Source organism: Plasmodium fragile (assembly GCF_000956335.1).
Source record: "Plasmodium fragile strain nilgiri unplaced genomic scaffold supercont1.78, whole genome shotgun sequence".
Taxonomy (NCBI): Eukaryota; Apicomplexa; class Aconoidasida; order Haemosporida; family Plasmodiidae; genus Plasmodium; species Plasmodium fragile.
Window position 1 is genome coordinate 54,046 of NW_012192658.1, and position 22,591 is coordinate 76,636.

General features: G+C 43.0%; 6 protein-coding genes across 6 annotated transcripts; 3 read left to right on the forward strand and 3 right to left on the reverse strand.

Annotated features, from left to right (window-relative positions):
• Positions 1-1,762: 1,762 nt before the first annotated feature.
• AK88_04837 (uncharacterized protein) lies at positions 1,763-7,336 on the reverse strand (the record flags this gene model as incomplete). The annotated part of the gene is made up of 1 exon (XM_012482441.1): positions 1,763-7,336. One exon carries the CDS (start codon positions 7,334-7,336, stop codon positions 1,763-1,765), a length of 5,574 nt encoding a protein of 1,857 aa, XP_012337864.1.
• A 1,683-nt stretch (positions 7,337-9,019) lies between these two features.
• On the forward strand, positions 9,020-11,408 carry AK88_04838 (uncharacterized protein; the record flags this gene model as incomplete). The annotated part of the gene is made up of 5 exons (XM_012482442.1): positions 9,020-9,314; positions 9,442-10,114; positions 10,221-10,396; positions 10,509-11,070; positions 11,171-11,408. The coding sequence occupies 5 exons, from the start codon at positions 9,020-9,022 to the stop codon at positions 11,406-11,408; spliced, it is 1,944 nt and encodes a 647-aa protein (XP_012337865.1).
• A 588-nt stretch (positions 11,409-11,996) lies between these two features.
• Positions 11,997-15,254, forward strand: AK88_04839 (uncharacterized protein; the record flags this gene model as incomplete). The annotated part of the gene is made up of 1 exon (XM_012482443.1): positions 11,997-15,254. One exon carries the CDS (start codon positions 11,997-11,999, stop codon positions 15,252-15,254), a length of 3,258 nt encoding a protein of 1,085 aa, XP_012337866.1.
• A 171-nt stretch (positions 15,255-15,425) lies between these two features.
• Positions 15,426-17,156, reverse strand: AK88_04840 (uncharacterized protein; the record flags this gene model as incomplete). Its single annotated transcript, XM_012482444.1, has 1 exon — positions 15,426-17,156. The coding sequence occupies one exon, from the start codon at positions 17,154-17,156 to the stop codon at positions 15,426-15,428; it is 1,731 nt and encodes a 576-aa protein (XP_012337867.1).
• A 1,034-nt stretch (positions 17,157-18,190) lies between these two features.
• On the reverse strand, positions 18,191-19,403 carry AK88_04841 (uncharacterized protein; the record flags this gene model as incomplete). The annotated part of the gene is made up of 6 exons (XM_012482445.1): positions 18,191-18,256; positions 18,378-18,489; positions 18,595-18,672; positions 18,807-18,858; positions 18,983-19,057; positions 19,208-19,403. The coding sequence occupies 6 exons, from the start codon at positions 19,401-19,403 to the stop codon at positions 18,191-18,193; spliced, it is 579 nt and encodes a 192-aa protein (XP_012337868.1).
• Positions 19,404-20,589: 1,186 nt separating this feature from the next.
• Positions 20,590-22,456, forward strand: AK88_04842 (uncharacterized protein; the record flags this gene model as incomplete). The annotated part of the gene is made up of 2 exons (XM_012482446.1): positions 20,590-20,865; positions 21,350-22,456. The coding sequence occupies 2 exons, from the start codon at positions 20,590-20,592 to the stop codon at positions 22,454-22,456; spliced, it is 1,383 nt and encodes a 460-aa protein (XP_012337869.1).
• Positions 22,457-22,591: the final 135 nt, after the last annotated feature.

Below are 22,591 nucleotides of genomic sequence, written 5' to 3' on the forward strand. Positions count from 1 at the left end.
TTCAAATTAAAAAAAAATTAATGATCACAAAAAGACTCCAAATGGACGGAGAAAAATTGCCCTGAAAATTAACACGTGTAACGGTACAACACAAAAAAATGTACGCACAAATTTCGCGAAAATTCTGTACACGCATCAACGTGTGTTCGTTTTGTATGCGCATCACTTGAACATGCAAATATGTTTGTTCCCGTTTGTTTCGCTTTTTTAATGCACTTCTTGTCCCCCTTGAACCCTTTTATTCCATAGCCAGTTAAGGGAGGGGAGAATTACTCCACTATATGGTGTGCTTTTCATCGTTCGCTCGCCCCATTGCGCCATCATCTTTTTTTTTTTTTTTGCTGTTTAATTCGCATTTTCCTACTGTGTTTATTCCTCAGTTTTCCAATTGTTTATTCCTCATTTTTATCACCTTGCCTGTCCCCTCCTCCTTCGCCTCTTCTTTATTTTTTCAACACATTAGTGCACTGTCACAGTCGAGAGGATATGTTACACCATGGCGGCCAGCGGGCGGCTGTACGTTTCCAAATTATCCGATGCTGATTCTCCACGCGAACGTCCGGCGTTCCTGCACTCTGCAGACGTCGCACAACGGTCCAACTACGCAACACTATTGCAACTACGCGGCGAGCATTTGAAAGCGTCCTGCATCTTTCACACTTTTTCAAATGCACATGTGCACCTTTTTGTTTTTTTTTTTTTTTTCTTCCCACTTGGAGAATCCGCAACGTTGCAGCAATGTATGAGCAGGACATGCAAAGCTATAACGAACAATTTAAAAAAAAAAAAAAACATGGAAAACGCGGAGAATTGTTCTTTTCCATTTCACTTATGTCGTTAAATATATACGGTACCAATCCTGTACACACACACACAGACATGCGCGTACATTTTCCGTGTATAGATTTTATGCGTGACAAAAGAAACAACGGGGGAAAGCGGCAAGGGGAGGAAATAAATGAAATGAAAATATACCCAAGTAAGGCACTACATATTACGAAGGCCTGGACATGCAGGATGCCTCAGCTGTTTCGCATGTTTTGCCCCCTTATTACTCCTTTTACCCCTTTTTATGTTGTACATACACAGGCGAAAAAAAAAAAAATTTCTTTCTTTTTTTAACTTCGCCAAATGCACGTAAACACGTTTCCCTCGTCCTACATAGTGCAATGTTGTTTTTTCCGCCCCTGCTTTTCCATTTGGGATAACTTCTCAATTTTCCATGTTTTCCAAATAAATGCAAATTTTTCGCACAGCACCAAGGGTGGTTACCCTTGAATGAAGTTGCCGCCCGAAATGCGAAAAAGTAGTTGATCGCTTTTGTGCCCACCTGTGTGTGAGGGATCACTTTTTGCGCAAAAATGTGCACGCGGTGTGTAAATTTTTTTGCCGTTAAAAGGTGAGCAAACAAAATGGGGCAAACAAAAAAAAATTTTCGCTAACAAACGCGCAAAATGGGAAAAAAAAAAAAACAAAAAAAGCAGCAACACGACAGGCTATGCATCAAACGCAACAAACCACGCTGTTGCGCAACTCTGCACAGAAGAATAAAATTTTGGAGAATAAAAGCAGGGATGGAGAGAATTTCCCACGGGAAGCGTGCCTAAGAAGGACGCATTGTGGATCCTGTGCCACCTCCATCACTTTGCAAGGGCCAGGATAGCAAGTCCAAGTGGCTGCCCTTAAGTTTAGCAGGGCTACAACTGTCATGTGCATAATTGTTCCCACGTACATTACAAACATATAGTATACACATGCACTCCTACGCAATGACAAACGCCAAGATGGCGAACAAAAGGAGCACCTGCGAAAATGAAGAGGCGAAAGAAAAGCTGCACACGACACCCTCATGCATGGGCTTCGTGCCAATAGGGCAAATGCAATTTACCCTATTTTTCTTCAACTCACACTTTGCCTTCAAATCGCATCCCCCGTTTTTCACCGCACAAGAATTCTGTTCGTTTAAAATGCACTTCCCCTCCACCATGTTGTAGTGCAGGAAGCACAAGCATTCTTCATTAAACCTTTGAATGAAGCAGAAGGAGTTGGGTGGGCAATTCCTATTTCTGCAGTTCTTTTCCACACGGTCCGCTGCGGCCTTGAGGCTATCTTCGGCCCAGTGGTCCTCCTCCTCTCCCCAGTCATCCTCTTCCCAATCCTCATCCTCCCAGTCGTCGTAAAGGTCCCTATCATCACTTCTGTTGTCATGTCTTTCCTTGGCGTTCTTCCCATCACCCCCCTTGGGCGCGTTCAGCTTCCTCCATATTTTCTGGTACTCCGTCAGGGGTCCTCCCCCACCTGTGTTGTTCTTCGTGTCCTCCCCTCGCTCGGCCACCTCAATTCCCCTTTCGTTATATGCCAACAACGAATCCGCAAACCGCATCGCGTCAATATCCTCCTCACTATCATATTGCACAAAGTTGTAAAACAGAGCCATACGATCGTTGCTGAGATGAGGTTTGTGCTCAAAGGAGTACCTGATATTATTCAAGACATTTTTATACGTGGCGATTTTCCTTTTAAAGTTTTTCTCCAAATTTTCCACCTCATCATAGTTTAGCATATTTTCATGAGAGAAGTTTGCACATAACGTTTCAACATTAATGGACGCCACGTCCTTATCTCCTTTGAGAATCTGTTTTATGTCCAGCAGGGTAGGTAGCTTCTGTTCCACTTGTTGTAGAAGCTTTTTTCTCTCTTCAATTTTTTTCACCATGACATGCATGACGAACTTCAAATCTTCATCTACACTGCCTATAAGTTGTTTGTAAATTTTGTAAGTCTTTATATTTTCCATTTTATCTGTGAAGAAATAAATTTTCCCTTCTTTTTTTTCCCTGTAAAAATATTTGGTACTGAGATGGAAGGTCCTTTGCTTTTTGTGTAGGTTTGCATTAAGAGTGTTGATTGTGTGTAAGGTGTCTTTTACTTTTTTAAGATCCGTGAGTAACCTATTGGTGTTATGTTCGCATCGTATAAACTCGGTCACCAGATCGGTGATGCTTATGTATATGTACTTGAGTATTTTCTTATTATCTGTTTCCCCTCCATTGGAGCAACAAAATTGAGGAAAAAACTCAAGGTGTATTTTCATTTCCTTTATGTATGCATCACAGCATCTGTTTTGCTTCTGGAAGTATTTCATAATTTGTTCTTCGTACATGGTGTATGTGTTAAGGTTCTCCATTTGGTATTTTCTCACAAAAGCGGTGTACTTGCTTAACCCGTAATAATCCAGTCCGCGTTCTTCTTCTGCTTCTTCCTTTTCTTTTCCCCCTTCCCTTTCCCTTTCCCTTTCGTTTTCCTTCTTCACTTTGGTTAGATTTCTTTCGCTTTCTCTGAACATTTCCACAATGTCTTTATAAATATCCATCAACGAGTTGTACTTTTCCCATGAGGCATTTGAGACTTCCCTTTGATATTCCTTTTGCAGGTCACTTGGACCATCACTTTCCCCCTGAGGTAGACGCTTCATCTGGTCCATTTTATTCTTCACGTAGGAAATATTTTCTTCGTATGATTTGGCTCTCAATCTTAGATCAGAAATATCCCTTTCTATTTTTCTCACCTTTTCTTGGTTCCAATTTTTTTTCTCCTGAGATTTGTACAACCAATTTAGAATCATGTTGTACTGTTCCATGGATTCACTTTCGAAGAGGATTTCCTTTTGGCTAGCTGCATTTCTGGAGAGCATAGGTCCGATGATAAGTGGTTCTTCTACTTTCACATCCAACGTTTCACTAAGATGAACGACAGACTCCCCAATGAAGAAATAGGCAATTTTTTCTTCGCTGCAGTAGATATCCTCCTTGGAAGTCATCCCATTTGAATTTTCCTCAGGGAAGTACTTCTTCTTCTTCTTTTTCTCCTCCCCTCTCAAGCCTTGAAAAAAAAGACCATACAATTGGTAATTTGACATGATGTTTTCCTTTTCTGTCATTGGTGTCAACAATGGTATTCCGTTAGGTATGTATTCTATGTGTTTCACTTTGAAGGATGTAATTTTTTCGTTGTCTCCATTTAGTAAGTCACAGGTCCCTACTAAGTGATGCATCTGGTGAATTCGATTATTATTATTCGAAGAGGAATAACTGTTTCCTCTTTTGCTATTCCACCATTTAGTAGGTGTCTTGTTATGTGGATCATTTTCATCGTTTTCCTTCATCACATAGCAGGAAATGGCCAATCCAGGTTGCATCTGATCGCGGTGAGATACATAACGAATGTGTGGAATGTACTCGAGGTTCCTTTTTCTTTTCCTGTATTGGAGTGGTCCCGTATGAGCCTTACTCAAAGTCCCATCCTCCTCTACCCTACCCTGCTTCGTGCAAAAGGACTTCACCATGGTGCTTTTCAACTTGTTGTAGGGTGTCATCCCAAAATTCAAAATCAGCTGAAGAAAAATACTCTCCAGGAGACTCATATTCGTACCCTTGGATCTGGAGTACAATTTGAAAACTTGGCTCTGCTGCGTTTTGTATAGCATGTATTTGTAAGCCTCCAAGAGTGAATTCGTCATTAGTGCATTGTTTAGTAGATGGAATGGAAATTTCAGGGGAGTAGAAGAGGAAGAAGAGGCGTAAGAGTATATGGAAGACGCACACGATTTAACAGAAGATACAGTCGCTTTGTTTATCATATTGAATTCATCTCCCATATCTTTTAGGTTGTAAAAAATAGACTTCTTTATCACATCCTTGGAGTATACGGGATTGTCTATGGAACAGGAGTGTCCATGATGACAACCAGAGGAGGAGCTGTGCTCTTCCCAATTTTCAAACTTTTTTAAAATATACCCTGAAATTTCATCATTCTTGAATATGCTAGAAAAGTAGGAGTGAATTTGATTGAAGGAGCGTTTTACTTGCTCATCGTGTGTATTGCTCTCCCCGTTTGGAGATTCCTTGCTCGATCGAAACAAATCTGCAGCGTGGACAAAATCAGCTACGTGGAACGGCGTTTTGGTGAAGTTTGTGGCCAGCTCATACACCATGCTTAGGTTATGTGCCCCCCAACTGGGTTCATCCTCACCAAAGTCTCCGTCCCCATTAAACGCGTTACTCTCCCCAATGTAATCGCTACCCACACCGGGGCCAATGTCTATCCCAAGACGCGCACTCATAAACGACGAGTTGAGGCCGAACATGTAAATCATGTACTTGAGGAGAAGGTGAGAAAGGTCCCCCTGCTTCATCACACCATCTAAATTCTCAAGAGTCAAATCGTGACAAAAGTCTTTGTTCACATCGATCTGGTAGCTACTTTGCAAATGTTCCAGGTGATTCTCATACAGGAGAAGCAAAAAACGATTGCTCAGGAGAAAAGCCGATGGAGTCATTTTACGCAAAAAGCTTATCTTCATTTTCAATATAAGTACAATCCTTTTTACCACAATTATTTTTCCAAAGCGAAGAATGCTTTTGTAAAATCCTACCATTTGATCTTTCCTCAATTTGATATTAAATAAAATGGGGTGCATTTCTACTTTGCCTATATTTAAAATGTGCTTTATTTTTATTTTTTTGTTTTTCAATTTTTTGTATCGAGTTAGAAGCATCACGACCTTTTTCAGCCTTTTTAAGTATTCGTCTTCTCGTTCGATCAGCTCCCCGTTTAGTTTGTCTTTCTTCACTTTGTCTTCTTCACTTAAAAATGAGTGGCTGTTTTTTCTGTTCCAAGTATATGCCCACAATTCTGGAAAGTCCTTTTTTCTCAAGTTGTGTAAAGAGAAGTGTTCCTGTCCTGAAACGTTGTTGCCATTCCCTGCGACTGATTCTCCTTTTTTAAGATTGCTCATCAAGTTCCTCTTCCGTATGCCCTTCTCCACATACTGCTCATATCTATTTTTCACATTTTTGTACTTGAGGAAGGAACCGTTTAGTGCATCCATTTGCTGTGCAATTCTTTCTGCTATGTAGACTCTGTTGTCTTTGGAGTTTTCTCGAATGTAATCCAGTGAGAAAATGTCCCTCACATTTTTGTGGTAGTCCTTTAGGTGCTCATATACAAAGGAGTACATGCTTATGTACTCATCGAGCAGTTGAAAGATGTGCTTGATTTCCGCCCCCCCGGTGAGCTCCACGTGGCTCTGGCCTCTCCTCCGAAAGGACGGGAGTGCGCTCCCCCCCAGCTGCCTCGAGAGCCCCTCCAACGACGCCTCCACGCTACGCCGAACCTGCAGCATCCTCTCAATAATGAAAAAAAAATACTTCTCGAAGAAGTTTCTCCTTCGATACATTTTTTTCTTTTCCCTTTCCACTAACGTGTCCAAATCCTTGTGCAGGTAATTTTTTGCCAATTGTTCAAATCGATCAATTTCTTCCATCGACAATCTATCGTAACTCTTGTCCTTCATTTCTTTCACCAAATCTCTGCAGTAGTTTTGTCCCTCCTGTTGCTCTTCCACCTGTATCATTTGTTTTCTCATTTCCACGACGGAGCTGTGAATGTAGCTTTCCAGCGACGCCTCAAAATTGTGCAGCAGAGTTTTTACACTTTGGGAAAACTGCTCGGTGCATTTTTCTCCAGAAATGCTTTTGTAGTCATCCATGCAGTGTTTCTGCGCATCCGTTGAGTCGCTTTTCCGTTCACCCGTGGAGCCGTCTGGAGGCTCATCCACTATTAACCCACCGTGGGTGGCGTAAAAACCCGAGTAGACCTCCTCCTTCATGTCCAAAGAAGGATTAAACAGGACGTTACTCATGTCCTTTTGGCTTCCCAGGAAACGTTGAAAGTATTTCGAGTAATCTCGATAATATAGCTGTGTTGCTATGTAGCTGTGGGTGTATCTTACAATTTCAATTTGCTTGCGCAAGGAGTTTTTGTGATTAATGTAGGAGCAACTTGTGGATGGTTTACTCTGAATGAAATTTGTTTTGTAATAATTGATCATTTCGCTAAGGAGGTTCTTCAAATCTCTCTCCGTTTTTACACCTTGTAGATGCTTCTCATCGGTGAAGTGCTTTCTGCTTGTGTTTTTTTCCTCCTGTTTTTTTTCCCCTTGTCCAGTCGTCTCTCCACCCATGATTCCCTCCGCCACACCAAACAGATACAACTCCTTCCTAAACGTTAACCCTAATGAAGAAAACAAGTGACGAATCGAAAAGTACAATTCATGCAACACCTGCCTTGCCTTCTTTATTCCTTCCACAATTTGACCCATCCTGTCCTCCTTCCTTTCATCCAATCGAATCCTTTCCGCTTCCTCCATCAGACTAATCAAGGACAGGGTACACTCCCGCATTGTCAAGTGCACACCTTGGAGATTCTTCCAGTTGAATGCTTGGCACAAACGTAGCAGCAGCAGAAGCAGGGGCAGCACAAAAATCGGCCTCATATTTTTTTTTTTTTCCACAAAGAAGAACAAAGACAAAAGAGCCTTGCAGGTACTCATGCCGACATGTACACACAAATTTCGTTCATACCAAACACGCACTTACAGCCATACCCCCATATCCATATCTGAAAAACGCGTAAAAAATGTGACCAGGGTTTCAAGACAAATAAGCAGAGCTGCGCGCCTCTCGTCTATTTCATGAGTTTGTTTGAGCACCACAACGGATTGTCTCAACGATCAATGTGTAACTGAGCGACAGTAAGTAAAAACATGTGTTTATTTAAGCACATGTTTATTTACCCATGTGTTTATTTATGCATATGTATGGGATAACGGATTGCAACAACTGACAAAGGAGTCCCCCCTTTTTTATGCATGCTCGCCACACCACCAACGAATAAGCAGGGCGCCCCCTGCATGTACGGCACACACGCAACCCCCCGGGGGGTACACCATCTCCACCTAAACCATTGCTCAGCAGGGACTTCATGCATGAGAAAAACGGAAAAGGAACTCCACATATGTCAAATATTTCATCATTTCAACAAAACATTGTAAGGTCTTTTTTTTTTTTTTTTTCATTTAGTAGAACATAGGATGCGTCTGCAGTTATTCTTTTTTTTGCATGTGAATTTGACTTGCTGCATGCGCGCTGGGGGACAAAAAAAAAAAAAAAAGAAAAAGTAAAACAAAATAAAATAAAATACAAGAAAAGAAACATAAAAATGGAGGCAAAGACAAAGGTAATCACAAAGGTGGTAGCGACGCAGATGAAGCCCAACTGAACTCCTCTTAACTTTATTTCCTCCATTTGCGGCCTCTTCGCCAAGTGGGTCACCAAATCGGCGGATGCTGCCTGGCGGGAGCAGCACACACGGGTACCTACGTACCCACCATAACAAATTCACATAGGGGCCATTTGTACAAAGACACCTCCACCATGGGAGCATCTTTCCATTTATAGCTCCACGCCTCTCGTTTGTGTTAGCCACCCCCTGTTGGGTAGCGATGAGATCCTAAATGGGATGTGAACATTTAGCAGGGCCTCCAAAATGGGTAAGCGCTGGAATTGAAAACGTAGACCAGGGATTTTTTGTTCACCCCGAGGTTGTTCTCCTTCCTTCTTTTTTCTAACAACCTGCGCGTAATCAGAGAAATCATGTGCCTTACTCGGACACGCCTAGGTGAAGAGAGGCAACTCAAGGCAAGGAGAGCAGTGTGCCCACGAAACTGCCCCCACAATATTGCCAAGCCCCAAGGGAAACCTCAACTTGCGCTTATGCCTATGTAGACTCCGCAAAGGGGGGGGCGCTGTTCAAAGGGGTAAATCTCTTCACATTAGGAATTCGCAAGGGATTGTTTTTTTTTTTTTTCACCCCTTTGCATTCTTCCCCATCCGCGTTGTCTTGGCACACCTTTATGTGAAAATTCCCCGCACTTGCGTGTATTTTTTTTTTTTTTTTTTTTTTTCTCCAAACGGCATTACGGAGTAAAAAAAAAAAAAAAAAAGAGGAATTTCTTCAACTTTCCCCCGGCCATTTTTTTTTTAAAATCCACTTTCTGATGGGGATAATTAAAAAAAAAAAAAGAGAGAGAAAAAAAAAAAAAACTCCATATCACTGCATCTCTATTAATCTGTAAAAGAGCAAACAAAATTTGTATCTTATACTTTGTGCAAACGAAATGGGAGGAGACGAACAGGACGACGAGGTGGAAAAGACAAACACGAATGACCCCCATGATGGTGAAAAGAGGCAACATGAGGAGGATGCCCTTTTCAACGATATAATCCCCCAGAGGGATTATAGGAGAATAGGAACAAATGTAATAAATGAGAAAATGCTAATAGAAGAAATAAGCAAAAGTGGGGGGACCCCTGGGGGAAGGAAGAACCTCACTGAGCAGTTTAATCATGCCAAGGTGTTGTCCCTCGAAAACAGGAAGATTCTCCTCATACAGAACATCGACCTTTTTAGCAGTATGCGCGGAGCGTTGTTAAGAGGGGCTTCGAAAGTGCCCCACCAATCACTGCGGCGTTGATGCTGTTTCTCCGCACACGCTGACCCCTACACACCGATACGTTGACCCGTACACGCCCTGTGCAGGCCTGGAGGAACTGCGCCTAGACAACAACCTCATCGAGGAAATGGAAAACCTGCAAGGACTCTCGAATCTCAAAATTTTAAGTCTCTCCAACAACAAAATAAAAGAAATAAAAAACATCAGCCACTTGCAAAAATTGTATGAACTAAACCTCCACAATAATCAAATCGAAAAAATAGAAAACTTAGAAAATAACGCAGAATTAAAAATTTTAATTTTAAGTAAAAATAAAATAAAGCATATGGAAAATATAACTTACCTTAGGGTTTTAAGAAAATTAAAATTTCTCAACTTGATGGATAATCCAATATGCTTAGAGGAGAAGAACCTCTTTATCCAAGTGGGTTCTACTTTGTCCACTCTGAAATGTTTTAACAACGTCTTGTTGACGGAGAAGAGTAGAAGTAGAAGAGGATTTCCTTCTCATTTGCCCAAGGGGTATCAAGGTGGGGAAAATCCCTCTATGGAAAGCTCCCCCCAACAGGAGAGGGACTCCAATCATTATGAAAATTACGAAAAGAAAATCGGCGAAGCGTACTTGTCTAACATCACCACGCTGGACCAGGCCCTTTTTGACCAAAAAAAAGAGCCTTCTGTTTTTCTCAAAATTGATTACTACTCCAAGGTTAAGGAGGACTTTCTGCGCGACGTCCGCCTGATGAGTTCCACCCTTATGTAAGTCCAAACGCACTAAGTTATTACGCATATGCTACACTGATGAAGCGGTATATATATATATACCACCACACCGCGCCTTAACTACACCGCTTCTTAACCGCAGAGACAAAATCCTCCAGTTGAACGAAGAGCGGAACAAATGCTCTAGCACTTTCGAAAGCGACGTGGAGAGCTTCACCGCACAGTACATGAAGAACAACATCGCGGCATTCAACCAGCTGCGGAAGAGGTCCAAGCGGGTGGTGCGTTCCCTGCTCACCTTCCTGGGTTGCGAAAAGGGTGCGTCTTGCCGAGCGTTCCAATACACGTGTATGAGTGAGGGCATGCGCGTACTACACACGAGCAAACGCTGACTCTCCTTCGAGTGACGCTCCCGCTTCCCGCACTGCAGACCCCCCTCCCGTGGAACTCAGGAAATGCCCAGATACTTATAAAAAAAGGACCCAGCCAAGTGACCACCAAATGCTTAACGAGGCGATTACGAGAAAAGTTCAAAACGTCTGCGCAGATTTTCGTTTCAAGCGAGACAATGATGAGGAGCTCCCCCAAGCGGATTGCACCAAAGCAGATCACGCACAGGAGGATGAGACGCACGGGGTGGGAAACTCCGAACCCGCGTCTGACAACCCCGAGCGGACGGAGGCAAATGAGAGTAACGCCCTCCTCCTTGAGGGAGAAAAATACAAAATTATAAAAAAGTACATACAAAAAAATATGGAGGAGAATTTTCTCTTCAGGGACAAGTTAATAAACGACGAATTAGCCAACATGGTTTCCATTAATAATTTTCTCGAATGCTTCAAAAGGGAGGTCTCGAAAATGATAAAACTTATAAATGATCATATTTCAGATTACTTCCGTAAGTTGGAGGAACTGGAGGAAAATTTTAACTCCAGAATTATTAACTTTTTTGCCGAGGTGAAGAACAACGAGCATCCCTCCGTCACCCTCAGGTAGGCGGTGCCCCTGCAAAGGGTTGTCCACCTGCATAGTTGTCCGCCCGTGCGGCGCGTCCTCACCATGCGTATCTGCCACCCCGCCACCACCCCGCAGCGAAGACGAAATAAACGAGTACTACGCATACAAAGGGAGCCGCTCAAACATTCTGAACAACCTGGAGGACTTCATCTCCAGCAGCTACAACAAGGCAGGTAGCTTCCTCATCGAGGAAAAAAAGAAACACTTATTTGTAAAGTCCAGGGATCGCATTTCAGAGATTGAGAAAATCGTTGACATGTCTAACGATTTGTTTTATTCCTACCTCAGTATTTTGCGCGTCCGTGTCCAATGACGGTGGAGCGGTGTGTGTGTGTGTGTGTGCATATGCACCCCGTGCCTACCCACTGTTCACGGATGAAGTGGCCTGTACGGGGAGGGGTGTGCATTTGTTTCATGCCTCTTAACTTTGGGACCCGTCCTCGACATTTCCTCCTTACGTTCTCCACTTCGCTCCCGCTGGAATCCCCTTTTTTGAATTTCTCTTCCAACTTTACTTCACCCACGACGTCGTGCCCAACGGAGGGAAAAACAATTTCCAGAAAAGAGGGGAGGGGGCGAACAAATGGCACACACTTACACAGGCGAGCCGCGGTACGCACCGGGGTGGTGGTGATAGGTGCACCACCCCCACAAATTCGGGGGAATAAAAAGAATGCACCCAAGGCAACGGGTTCAAGTGGAAGAAAAAAAAAAAAATAATAATAAATAAAAAAATAAATACAATATTAGGCAACACAACGCAATGCAATGCAAAGGAGGCCAATCACAATGATGAAAAGCAAAACGAGTACCTCTACATTCAGCACACCGCACCCGCTTGTACCAGATCTAACAGCCCATCCAGCGAGGAACAGCCCTACGCATCCCTCTCCCGTGTGACATGATTGTTTTTTCCCTTAAAAGGTCCGCCTTAGCTTTATTTCTCACACTCATAGCTAACTCGTTTTTTGCAAAGAAGTGGACCAAAGGCACGAACCATCTGAATTGCATCTCGCCATTGCATGCTCACCATGAGAGTGAATTAGCTGCTCATAAGGGGAGGCTTTCGTTTCTCTGGAGCAGTGGGGGGTCAGTGGGGAGTTCGAAGGGTCAGCGGACCGGTCGGCGAAGGCGCGGCGCCAAATTAAACCTTGAAAGAGGGGGTATTTGCATGGATGGCCGACTTAAAGCGCAAAATGGTGTGATGAGAGACAAGAATAGCAGTGAGCAGGCCGAACCACGCGCCTTCACCATCAGGGACATCGGGACGCTGGTGGGGGGACATGTAACCGTCATGAGCGGGGCCTTCAAACACTGCAGGGGGGTCATCCTCGACATTAAGAAGACGGACAAAGACGAGTACGAGCTCCTAGTGGTAATCAACAGAGACGAGGCGGCCAAGTATCCCAAGAACATTCTAAACAAATTCGGAAAGAGCTACTGGTTTAACGTGAAGGACCTCCAAGTTGAAAGGGTGAAAGATTTACTGTTCCACAGGTATGAAAATTTTTATGACCAGAAGGCGCGGCCCGTGGATGGGGACCTGCAGGAGATGAAGGAGCGGTTCAGCGAGTTAGGCATCGAAGGGGAAGAGCTAATGGAGTTGAACAGCGAAGAGGAGAACGCATTGGAGGGGGAAGATGTAACGGACGTGAGCAGCGAGGAGGAGAACACATTGGAGGGGGAAGATGTAACGGACGTGAGCAGCGAGGAGGAGAACACATTGGAGGGGGAAGAAGTAACGGACGTGAGCACAGAAGAGGAGAACACATTGGAGGGCAAAGAGGTAACGGACGTGAGCAGTGAAGAGGCAAACGCTTCCTATATCGAGGCGACCCCGCGGCCAGACCTTATCACCCTCCAACAGAGCCTCATCGAGGGAAGAAAAAAACGGCCGCGGAGAAGCGCCTTCTGCCACACAGTGGTGAAGCAAATAGAAAAGAATTACATGTACGAAGATCTCCTAAACCTATACAAGGAAAAGAGACATCTGGCAAACATAGTGGTGTGTTTCTACATCCTAAAGCAGCTGGTGAAAATATACAACTTTGAAAAAGAAAGCGAAAATGGGCCAAGTGCGTTCCTCAAAAATGTTATTTACAGCAACACCTTTGAAATCATATTAACAGATGTGTTGAAATTTTTGCAGAAAAAGGAAATATATAGAGTGGTGGATAAAACATGGCTCTTATGGATCCTAGTAAAGTTAAAGATACACAAGGAGGAAAGGTATAGGTCCACCTTTGAAGGAATTTTAAATCACCTTGTGAAGTATCTCACCTACGAAACCCTGAAAAAAATGAACACCAAAAGTTTGTGTGCAATTCTATGGAGTCTAGCAAAATGTTCCCATAGCAACATACAAATTTGTAAAAAAATTTACAAAAAAATTGTGTACTTTTTGGACAAGTACACCACTGTGATGTCTTGCCACGACATTTCGAACATCTATTATTCCCTTGGGTTAGTTGAATACAAAAATGGGGACCCCTTTTTTAATTTAATCGATGAAGAAATTAAAAAAAATATAAATAAATTTTCAGTACAAAATCTTATGAATATACTCTACGGAATGACAAAACTGAAGAGAAATAACTCCACTCTTGCGGTCGTAAAGGATAAGTTACTCTTCCACTCCTCCAACATGAACCTTCGAAACATGAGTTTGTTCCTTTGGTGTCTAAATAAAAACGAGTACTACCACGTGGACGTGAACTTCAAAGACAAGTCCTTTCAACATTTAAATGTAAAGCAAGCCATGCAATTGTTAATGTTTTTTAATTATAACAGACACAAATATGTGTACTACCTCAAATACGTTTTGAATTTTTTATTCAAGTATATCTCTAAGTTGACCAACCAAGAAATTTCCTTCCTTTTTTACTCCTTGTTCAAATTAAATTTACTCAAAAGTAGTAAGTGCTTTGTAAAGGTGCGTAAGCATATCATCCAGAGGGACTACAGAGAATTCAACCTCATAGACCTCAACATGATTCTACTCTCCATGAACAATAGCAATGTGTACGACAAAATTTTGCTGAACTACTTGTTTCGCGCCCTCAGGGGAATTCTCGCGCGCGTCCTTGAGGCGCGAGCCCCGCGGGGAAGCAGCGCCCCGGAACGAGTGACCATGCCTGAACGAGTGACCACCCCCATAGACTGCACCAACTTGAACTACGTAATGAAAAACCTCTCAGAAATGAAAATTTTCGACCAAAGCATTATGCTCAAGTATGCCCTTTTATTCTCCAACAATCTTGCCCATATCAGCGCCGACCACATTTGCGATTATCTCTTCTACACCTTATCGATGAGCCACCCTGGGGGGAAAAACCAAGTAGGGATGAATAAAGAAGGGGAGGAAAAAACCCAAATGACAGACTGTTCCAAGAGCGAACTGTCCGCATTCACCTCTCGTGACCAAAGGATCGCACAATTTGTGATCTCCAATGAAGAGATTACCTTGAAGGAAGCCAATTTTGGAAAAGTCTATCAACACTATTTAACCAAAGTGACTCAATTCGTGAAGGAAAAACTATCCCATTTCGACGCGCACACATTTCTTGCCCATTTGGAGGAACACGAAAATGGGAACACAGGACAAAGCGGAGGTGGGGAAAAACAGGAGGAAGACAAAATCGATACATTCGTTTTCAATTACCAAACGGAAAAGAAACACGAGCATGTACAAAAACTGAATGAACTCATTTTGGAACAAACCACCAACCATGCTGAGAAAGCAACTTTGCTGGGGGACTCAGTTTCGGATAAAGAGTTTTCCTCATTTGTTAACGAGGCGGAGGACAACTATCATCATGATAATGATGAAAATATAGAAAAAAAAATAAAACAAAACAAAAAAAATCAGCCATGCACATCCATCAGTTCGCTCATTCATTTGTTCTACTCCCTTGCGTCCTTGAACGAACTTCACAAGGATCGCGTTGATCACTACATGGACAATTTGTACACCGTCGTGGAGAAAAAAAAAAGCGAAATAACGGCCTACCAGTGGCTGCTCATCAAGGACATCTTCAAGATGGTACGTGTGAAGAGGAGCGCCGATTGGGAGCTTCTCCTCGACAATGTAAACACCTACGTTAAGGGTGCCGAGCAGGAGGGAAGCGCACGCTTCGAGACCATCAACATCGAGATATAGCAGAGGGGGTATGTCGTTGTGTGTGTGGGGATCTACAAATTGGCGTAGCCTATATATGATCACCTCTAATTGCACACACACAAAAAAGAATTGCTAACCACCCCCATGAAGTTACTACGGGGTGATCAGCCGAATGGTATCCTTTTTTTTTTTTTTTTTGCGCTGCACCCCTTATCCCATGGCCTTGTTGAAAATGTAAAAGGCCCAAAACAAAATGGCAAATATGAAGGAAACAAAACAAGAGTACCCAATGTCGTTCAGCAGAAACATCGCCTTGTTGATGTACTTATCCTGCCCGATGTAGTTCATACCAAAAGATGAGTCCATATATTTTATAAACTCGAGCAGATACTTCACCTGAATTAGCAGTAGCGAGACAAACGCGACCACCGTTGAGAAGAGGAGGCTAAAATAATTAAAATTCAGCGTCCCTTTTAGGCTGTAAAAGAGGTACCATATATTGCTGTACCATTTGGCTGAGTATATATTTTTCAATCCCATGGTGCGAATTATCTCGTCCACATTTCGCAGACAGTGCATGTGGAGAACACACGGGGAGGTGTGTGTGTGCGTGTCAATTATGGAGTAATTGAATGTTTTTTCTATCTGACCGATTTTCCTTTGCCCTTCATCCATGTACACTTCGTCCAGAATGGTCTTCTGCTTCATCCATGTGACTGCGTGTGCATCGGTATGATGCTTCCCAGGGGAGGTTCCTTTCGGAGTATTCCCCCTGCCAAGGGTGTGGGACTCTGTCCGTTGGTGTGCGTCTATTTCGTTTTTTGTTAACTCTCTCCCTTGGCTTTTTTTTTTTTTTAAAAATTCCACTATGGAGGATAAGACTGAATTTTTTTTTTTTTTTTCCTCCGTTTGGCTAGCTTGGCCATTTTTTTTATTTTTTTCTTCCGTTTGGCTAGCTTGGCCATTTTTTTTATTTTTTCCCTCCTTTTGGCTAGCCGGTCCAATTTTTATATTTTTTTCCTCCGTTTGGCTAGCTTGTCCAATTTTTATATTTTTTTTGGCCTCCGCGTTTCCTTGCTTGTTCTGGTAGTACACGCTGAGCAACGGGCGAAAAGGAAAAAACTGCACAGAGTCCTGGTAGCTCATCAGAGCCACGTTCCCTTTGCTTCGAAACAAATGAAAAATAATGTTGTGATTGTCAACGATAATTCTGTTGTAATATTTCGCATTCTCCTGAGGGATGCAACTATGAAGTGCGTTTTTCTCTCCGTGTGTAGGGCTATCCTTCTGCAGCTTCATCAAATAGTTGCAGTCTAAGTACAAGTTGGTGAGGAAAATCTGATCGTTCTCAATAAAGGATGGGATGTATTGCAAAATTTTTTTGGCTAAGAAGACATTACTTATCCAACCGCCGGAATTTAATAAATTTAAATTTTTATAAAAATAAGTGAAGCCTTTATATTTGTCTCGAATCCTCATGGAATCCCATTCAGTGTTGTCATTATTTTTAAAAATGCTGTTGTGAAAAATTAAATGCATATTTTCAATAATCCGTAGAAGGAAGAAGCTATTCGAATAGGTGCTTTCGCTTGTGCATACAAATAAATTATCGTAATTCATTATGTACCTTTCCACAATTACATTAGCTGGCTGAACGAAAAATGTATCGAACCCGTCCACAAAAAGGACGATGTCGTTGTCGTTGCACGATTTTATGTATTCCTTTACTTTTACCAATTTTGTTATGAACCCTTCCCATTTTTTGCCCATGCCTAGAACAGTCAGTTCTATGTTCAAACGGGAGCAACTTTCCTTCAACGTTTTGAAGTACCCTTGCTCATGGGTTGCGAAGGTTAGCACGTGCAGTTTGGAGCTCCGAATTTTGGCCTTCATCTCGGCTACGTCCAGCGTGTTGGCGCCTATCGTGGCTTTTTTGCACATGTTTGGTAAGTGGGTACTCAAGGGGGGGGGAGGAAAAACAGATAGGTCCTTCACGCGTCAGAGGTAAGGAGAAGTTCTAACCCGTTTGCAAATTTAACGCATGTGACGGATTATAGCTCGTTGCTGCCTTTACTCTCTTCGCGATGTTGCTCCTTGAGCGAAAGGTCCTCCTGTTCATTCAACAAGGGGGGGGCTGTGCAGAGCTTTTACTTAGCGGGGTCATGAATAGGAAAATTTTTACCGCTTTCTTTGAGCGACAAAAGAGAGGTGGTGAACAATTTGAAAAAAGACGCGTAGACAAAAAGGGGTTACGAACAAATTGAAAAAAGACGCTCAGACAAAAGGGGGTTACGAACAAATTGAAAAAAAGACGCGCAGACAAAAAGGGGGTGAACTGGGAGCTACAACTTGGGAAAAGTGACACAAACTGAGAGAGAATTGCAATCGAGAGATGACCATTGAGAGCTCCGTGTTGCGATTTACTTTGCGGGGGCCAAGTTGTGGCCGCCGTCCCCAACCAAACCACCTTCCACATGCAGGCAAAAATCCGTGTACATACATTTGTCTGTCCCCCATCCGTGCGACAAGACCAGACGCCTGTGCATTTTAAAAACGAGCAAAATGGATCACCTTGCGGTGTAACGTTACGCGTGCTATGTTTTTCTTTCCCTCAAAAACAAAAAAATAAAAAAAAAAAATAAACGAAATAAGAAAAAAAATAATAAAATGGTGCGCACAAAGCGTAAAACGGGAGGGAGTTAGCAAAAGGGGGATAACACACAATGCTCAGATTAATGCTCCCCCAAGAAATTGTCAAGGGTTGAGAAAAAAAAAAAAAAAAAGGGGGGGCTTCAACCAAATGCGCCGCGTGACTTATTTTATGACGAATGGGTCAAAAAAAAATGCCGCAAAATGGCGCAAAAGAGGAGGGAGAATGTGACCCCAAATGGCACAAAAAACAAGGTGGACAAAATTGACTTAAAAAAAAAAAAGAAAAAAGCGATTTCTGTGAAAGAAAGCAAAGGTAGTGGTACTTAGTCCTTAAACTCAATGTGTGGGTTTTCGTACTTTCCTAGCATTTTTATTTCTTGTTCACTTATCTGTGTAGGGGTCGAAATGGAAAAAGGGGGTGAAACCGGGTGAAATTATGTAAATAAATGAAGACCTCCTCATTTTTCAACGCTCTATGCAGCTCGGATATGAGCTCCATCAAAGCAGTACCATTTTGTATTGGTTTTGGAAGAACCGCCTGAGCATTAGGAGCAGCTTGGACACAGAATAAATCATGAAGCAGGAGGCCCCGAAAATCACGAGGTTCTTCACCACGTTTCCTCTGCGGCGGGGGGTGGAAAAGGGGGGAGGGGAAACGTGGTGAGGTGAAAACAGACAAGTAGGCAGAAGAACGAGAGGAACGGGGTTTTCTCCCATGGAAGCCTACTTTTGTGTCAACTGGATCTTCTTCATGTTTCGCATGATGATGTCCTTCTGCGAGTTGAACAAGGGCTCAAACAGGAACCTGTACGGGGAGGGGTAAAAGTGTGAGATGGTGTGCGGGACCATTCGGGACGACGCAAACAGGGAGAAGAACACGAAAAAACGGGAGCTCATACAAGAAGGGACGACTTTCCCCGCGCGATGGTAGAGACCTACTTTTTGTTAAAAATTGTTTTGAAGCCGGGGAACAGATTAGACATGTTCATATCTACAAAAAGGGGGGGGGCAGAACACGGAGTTGCATTTTGCCATTGCAGTTGCCGTTGCGTGAGCTAACTCGGGAGATGAATGAACAAAAGGCGGTAAAAAAAAAAAAAAAAAAAAAAACTTACCCTTAAATAGCGAAAGGGCCATCTTTACCCTAGGCACCTGATTCTTCTGGAAGCTGTTTCTGAACAGGTTCTTACCTAACAAGGTTGCATCGGAGAGTGTGTTCGTTTGGGGGGGGTGCACATTATGGGGATGTACCCTATCGAGGTGATTAAGGGGGTATATACATGCACATGGGCCCAGTTCTGTGGGGGTTGACCCGCTCGAAAGTCCACTTGCTGTCTTACTGGAGGACACATAGTAGAGCCTATTTTTTTTCCACAGTTGATTTTCTATGAATTTTTTGTCAGAGCTGTGCATATGTGTGGGGTCCCAATTTACCAGCGTCTGTTCGTGCCCCTGGTTGCTCTTAAAGGAGTAGCACAAGTGGGGAGAAGACACAAAGAGGAAAAAGAGAAAGGTGATAAAGGTGAACAGCGCCATTTTTGCCGGGTTTTCACATCCACTTGTAGTTCACGCTTGCTCACGTTTGCACTTGATCATGCTGTCTCCACACTGGGGGGGGGGGGGGGAGAACGGCTGCGGCCAGCAAAAAAAAAAAACAATAACCACCAGTTCTTGCGCAAGGCAATCCCTCCAAACAGACACACCAGTTTGGTGAAGCCACCCAAAAATTAAAACCAGCGCGAAAAAGAAAAAATAAAAAAAGGTGAAAAAAAAAAAAAAATGTATTCTCAAATAGGTAACCAGTCAAGGGCTTAATGGGCAAGTTAAGGAGAGCAAGGACCTATTTTGCCACTTGGAAAAAAAATCTTGGGGGTGTACACTTAAATGTAAAAGAAAAAAAAAAAAAAAAAAAAAATGTGCACAATTTGGGACAACAAAAAATGTGTATGCAACGAAAAAGTTATCATATCGGCGTTAAGAACATAGAGACGAAAGAGCGCATGGGGTGTGGTGTGCTTCTCCACTTGGGAAAATTTCCCCGCCCCTTTTTTTGTTTTTTTTTTTTAATCCCTTTTCCGCATGCTCAGATCGGTAACTAATTGTGCGTGAACAGAACCGGTCAGGAAATTTCACCTCTTGAAATTGCTAGTTTGCAGTTGGCGCCGCGGGCACTACGCACCTTTGTAAAAAAAAAAAAAAAATATATATATACCTACTCCGGTTGGTTAATTTGTGTACGCTTTTTTTTTTTTTTTTTTTCCCTTTTTAATATGGACTTTCACGATAGCCGTATATTTTTTTGAATTTTTGCGTGACTTGCTTATATGCTTCCCAATTTTGCTCCACTCGAACCCGCGTCACTAAAATTTGACCATCACGAAGATAGGTCCATATATTATAACATCCAGGCGAAGGGAGAAAAAGGGACAGTCTCCAACAGTCATAGGGGCACACAATCTCCTGGCATCAGTAGGAACTGTGGGCAACGCGATCCCTTTTAGTAGTCTCTGGCGATTTTGTTCGCAGGATGATGATGGTTATGTAGTCTTTTGGGGCGTTTTGCTACTGGGTCACTCGGGGAAGAGAGTCAAACAGAGGGTGGACGAAAAACCAGCTCCTTGTAGTGCAAAAATGTACACACGTATATAATTCATATGCGAAGATTATTACACGCGAATGTGCGCACCGGTGTTTTGGTCACCCCAACCGCGCAAGCGATAAAATGACAGCTCTAACCAACTACTTCATGAAGAAGTACGAACGAACCAAGTATAGACTGGAGGTCATCGAGAGGAGGTACAAGCTCTTCTCCTGCGGTGTCCCAATGGTACTTCTCATGTCCTTAACCATAAGCATAGGTACCTTCCTAATAGATCTGCAATACAAAATTAGGAACACCAGACAACAAAATATAAACATGCGAGAAAACAAACTCATGGAGGAAAAGAACAAGCTGCTGAAAATCCTCAGAGATTACGACTGCGTCAATTACGAAAATGTCCCCATCAAACGCGATTGAGGGGGAGAACACGGCGCGCACATTTCGTAGGGGCAGCCACTGCGTTCCTCTGCGCGCATGCGTATAGGTAATTATGTATGTACGTATGCATTTATGTACGCATGTATGTACGTGTGCATGTATTTTTTTTTTTTTTTTTTTTTGTAACCATTTCGAATCAGTCAAACGTGAACGATCGCGTACAGCGCCCCTCTCCAGCACGAGCGAATAGGCAGGGGGTGGGGGGATAATCACACAAAGACGATTTTGTGCTAAATTGGACCACCTGGAGAAGCTTTCCCCCAATTGGAGCGGCTTTCCCATTTAACTGTTTTATAACCCTTCTGCGCTTGAAGTGAGCTGTTAGGGAAGATCACCAATCAGAACACCAACCCACCTGTGCATCCCGTTCCTCCTTAGACCTCTGTCGCCCCCCCCCCTTTTTGGAAGCATGCATTTCAACGGCTTAAACATTTACGTCCAGGTAAAATGCATCTCCTTCTCTTCGTCCAATTTCTCCCCCCACCCTTTGCCATCCCGGAAAAATTGTAAAGTTATAAACACATCAGAGGGGGAAGGCCCCGAGCACAACCAGGACAAAGGTCAGTCTGAGCTAAGCCACTTAATCGGAAATGTATATATTGGAAAAGTATTACGTGTGGGGGGCACACATACAGAAATAGTCGCAGCGAACTCAGTATTGGGCAAAGACATTATTGGTATATTCACCCTCAAGTGCAGAGTTATCAAGGACACCATTATAACGCCTTACCATGACATTGTTGAGTATCCTTGCAGTCACATGAAAAAGGATCATGCAGTGTGCGCAGCCCTCCGCTCCTTTTACGAAGCTCACATTTGCATGAGTACCCTGAGTTGCTCAAACAAGCTGCAGTACGTTGCCATTTTTGCGGAGGATATTTTTCAAGTGCTCCCATTTTTGAAGCTTCTGATGAGGCGGAAATTCCTCATAGAGGTGTTTTTGTCCAGCACGCCGAGCGGGAAAGCGAGTGGAGAATCGAATGAAAAAGCGGGTGGAGAATCGAATGCGGAAGCGAATGAAGAACCGAGTGGACCGACAACCCCAACAGAGGCCCTGCTGGAACAATTCCACATCACCAGTGAGATCATGCAACAACGGGTTTCCATACGGACCCAAGACACAAACGTCCAACAACACATGCAAGACGTAACGAACGGACTTGGAGTAAAAACCATCGTCGTGTTCCCACACGCCAACAGTGACATCAGCGTTTTAAAGAGAAACATTTTCACAGTAAGTGCGTTAAATGCTAATATAATATGCATGGCACACTTGGATTATTTAAATCCACACGAATGTAAATTGTTACAAGACAAAGGCATAACCCTCCATTTTTTTAACCTGACCAATTATCTAAATTATGATTATTTCAAAGTGGCCGATGCATTTAATTACGTGTTATTATCCTTCCTAAACGGAGATGTGGCCATTCCATCGGTGCCCATAACGACCAAGTCCTTTTCCAGCATCGAGGAAATACTGGCAAGTGGTGACGCCGCCCCACACGATAAACGTTACAACATTTACGTTAACAGGAATATCCAATGAAATGCCCGGGAAGGGAATATTTGTACATATGCACCTGTGCATATATGAGCTCAATGTTTTTTACCCCTTTTTTTGGCAACAACAAAAGTTCCTTATGTAAAGTTCCCCTTTTCCATTTTTTTTTTTTTTTTTTTT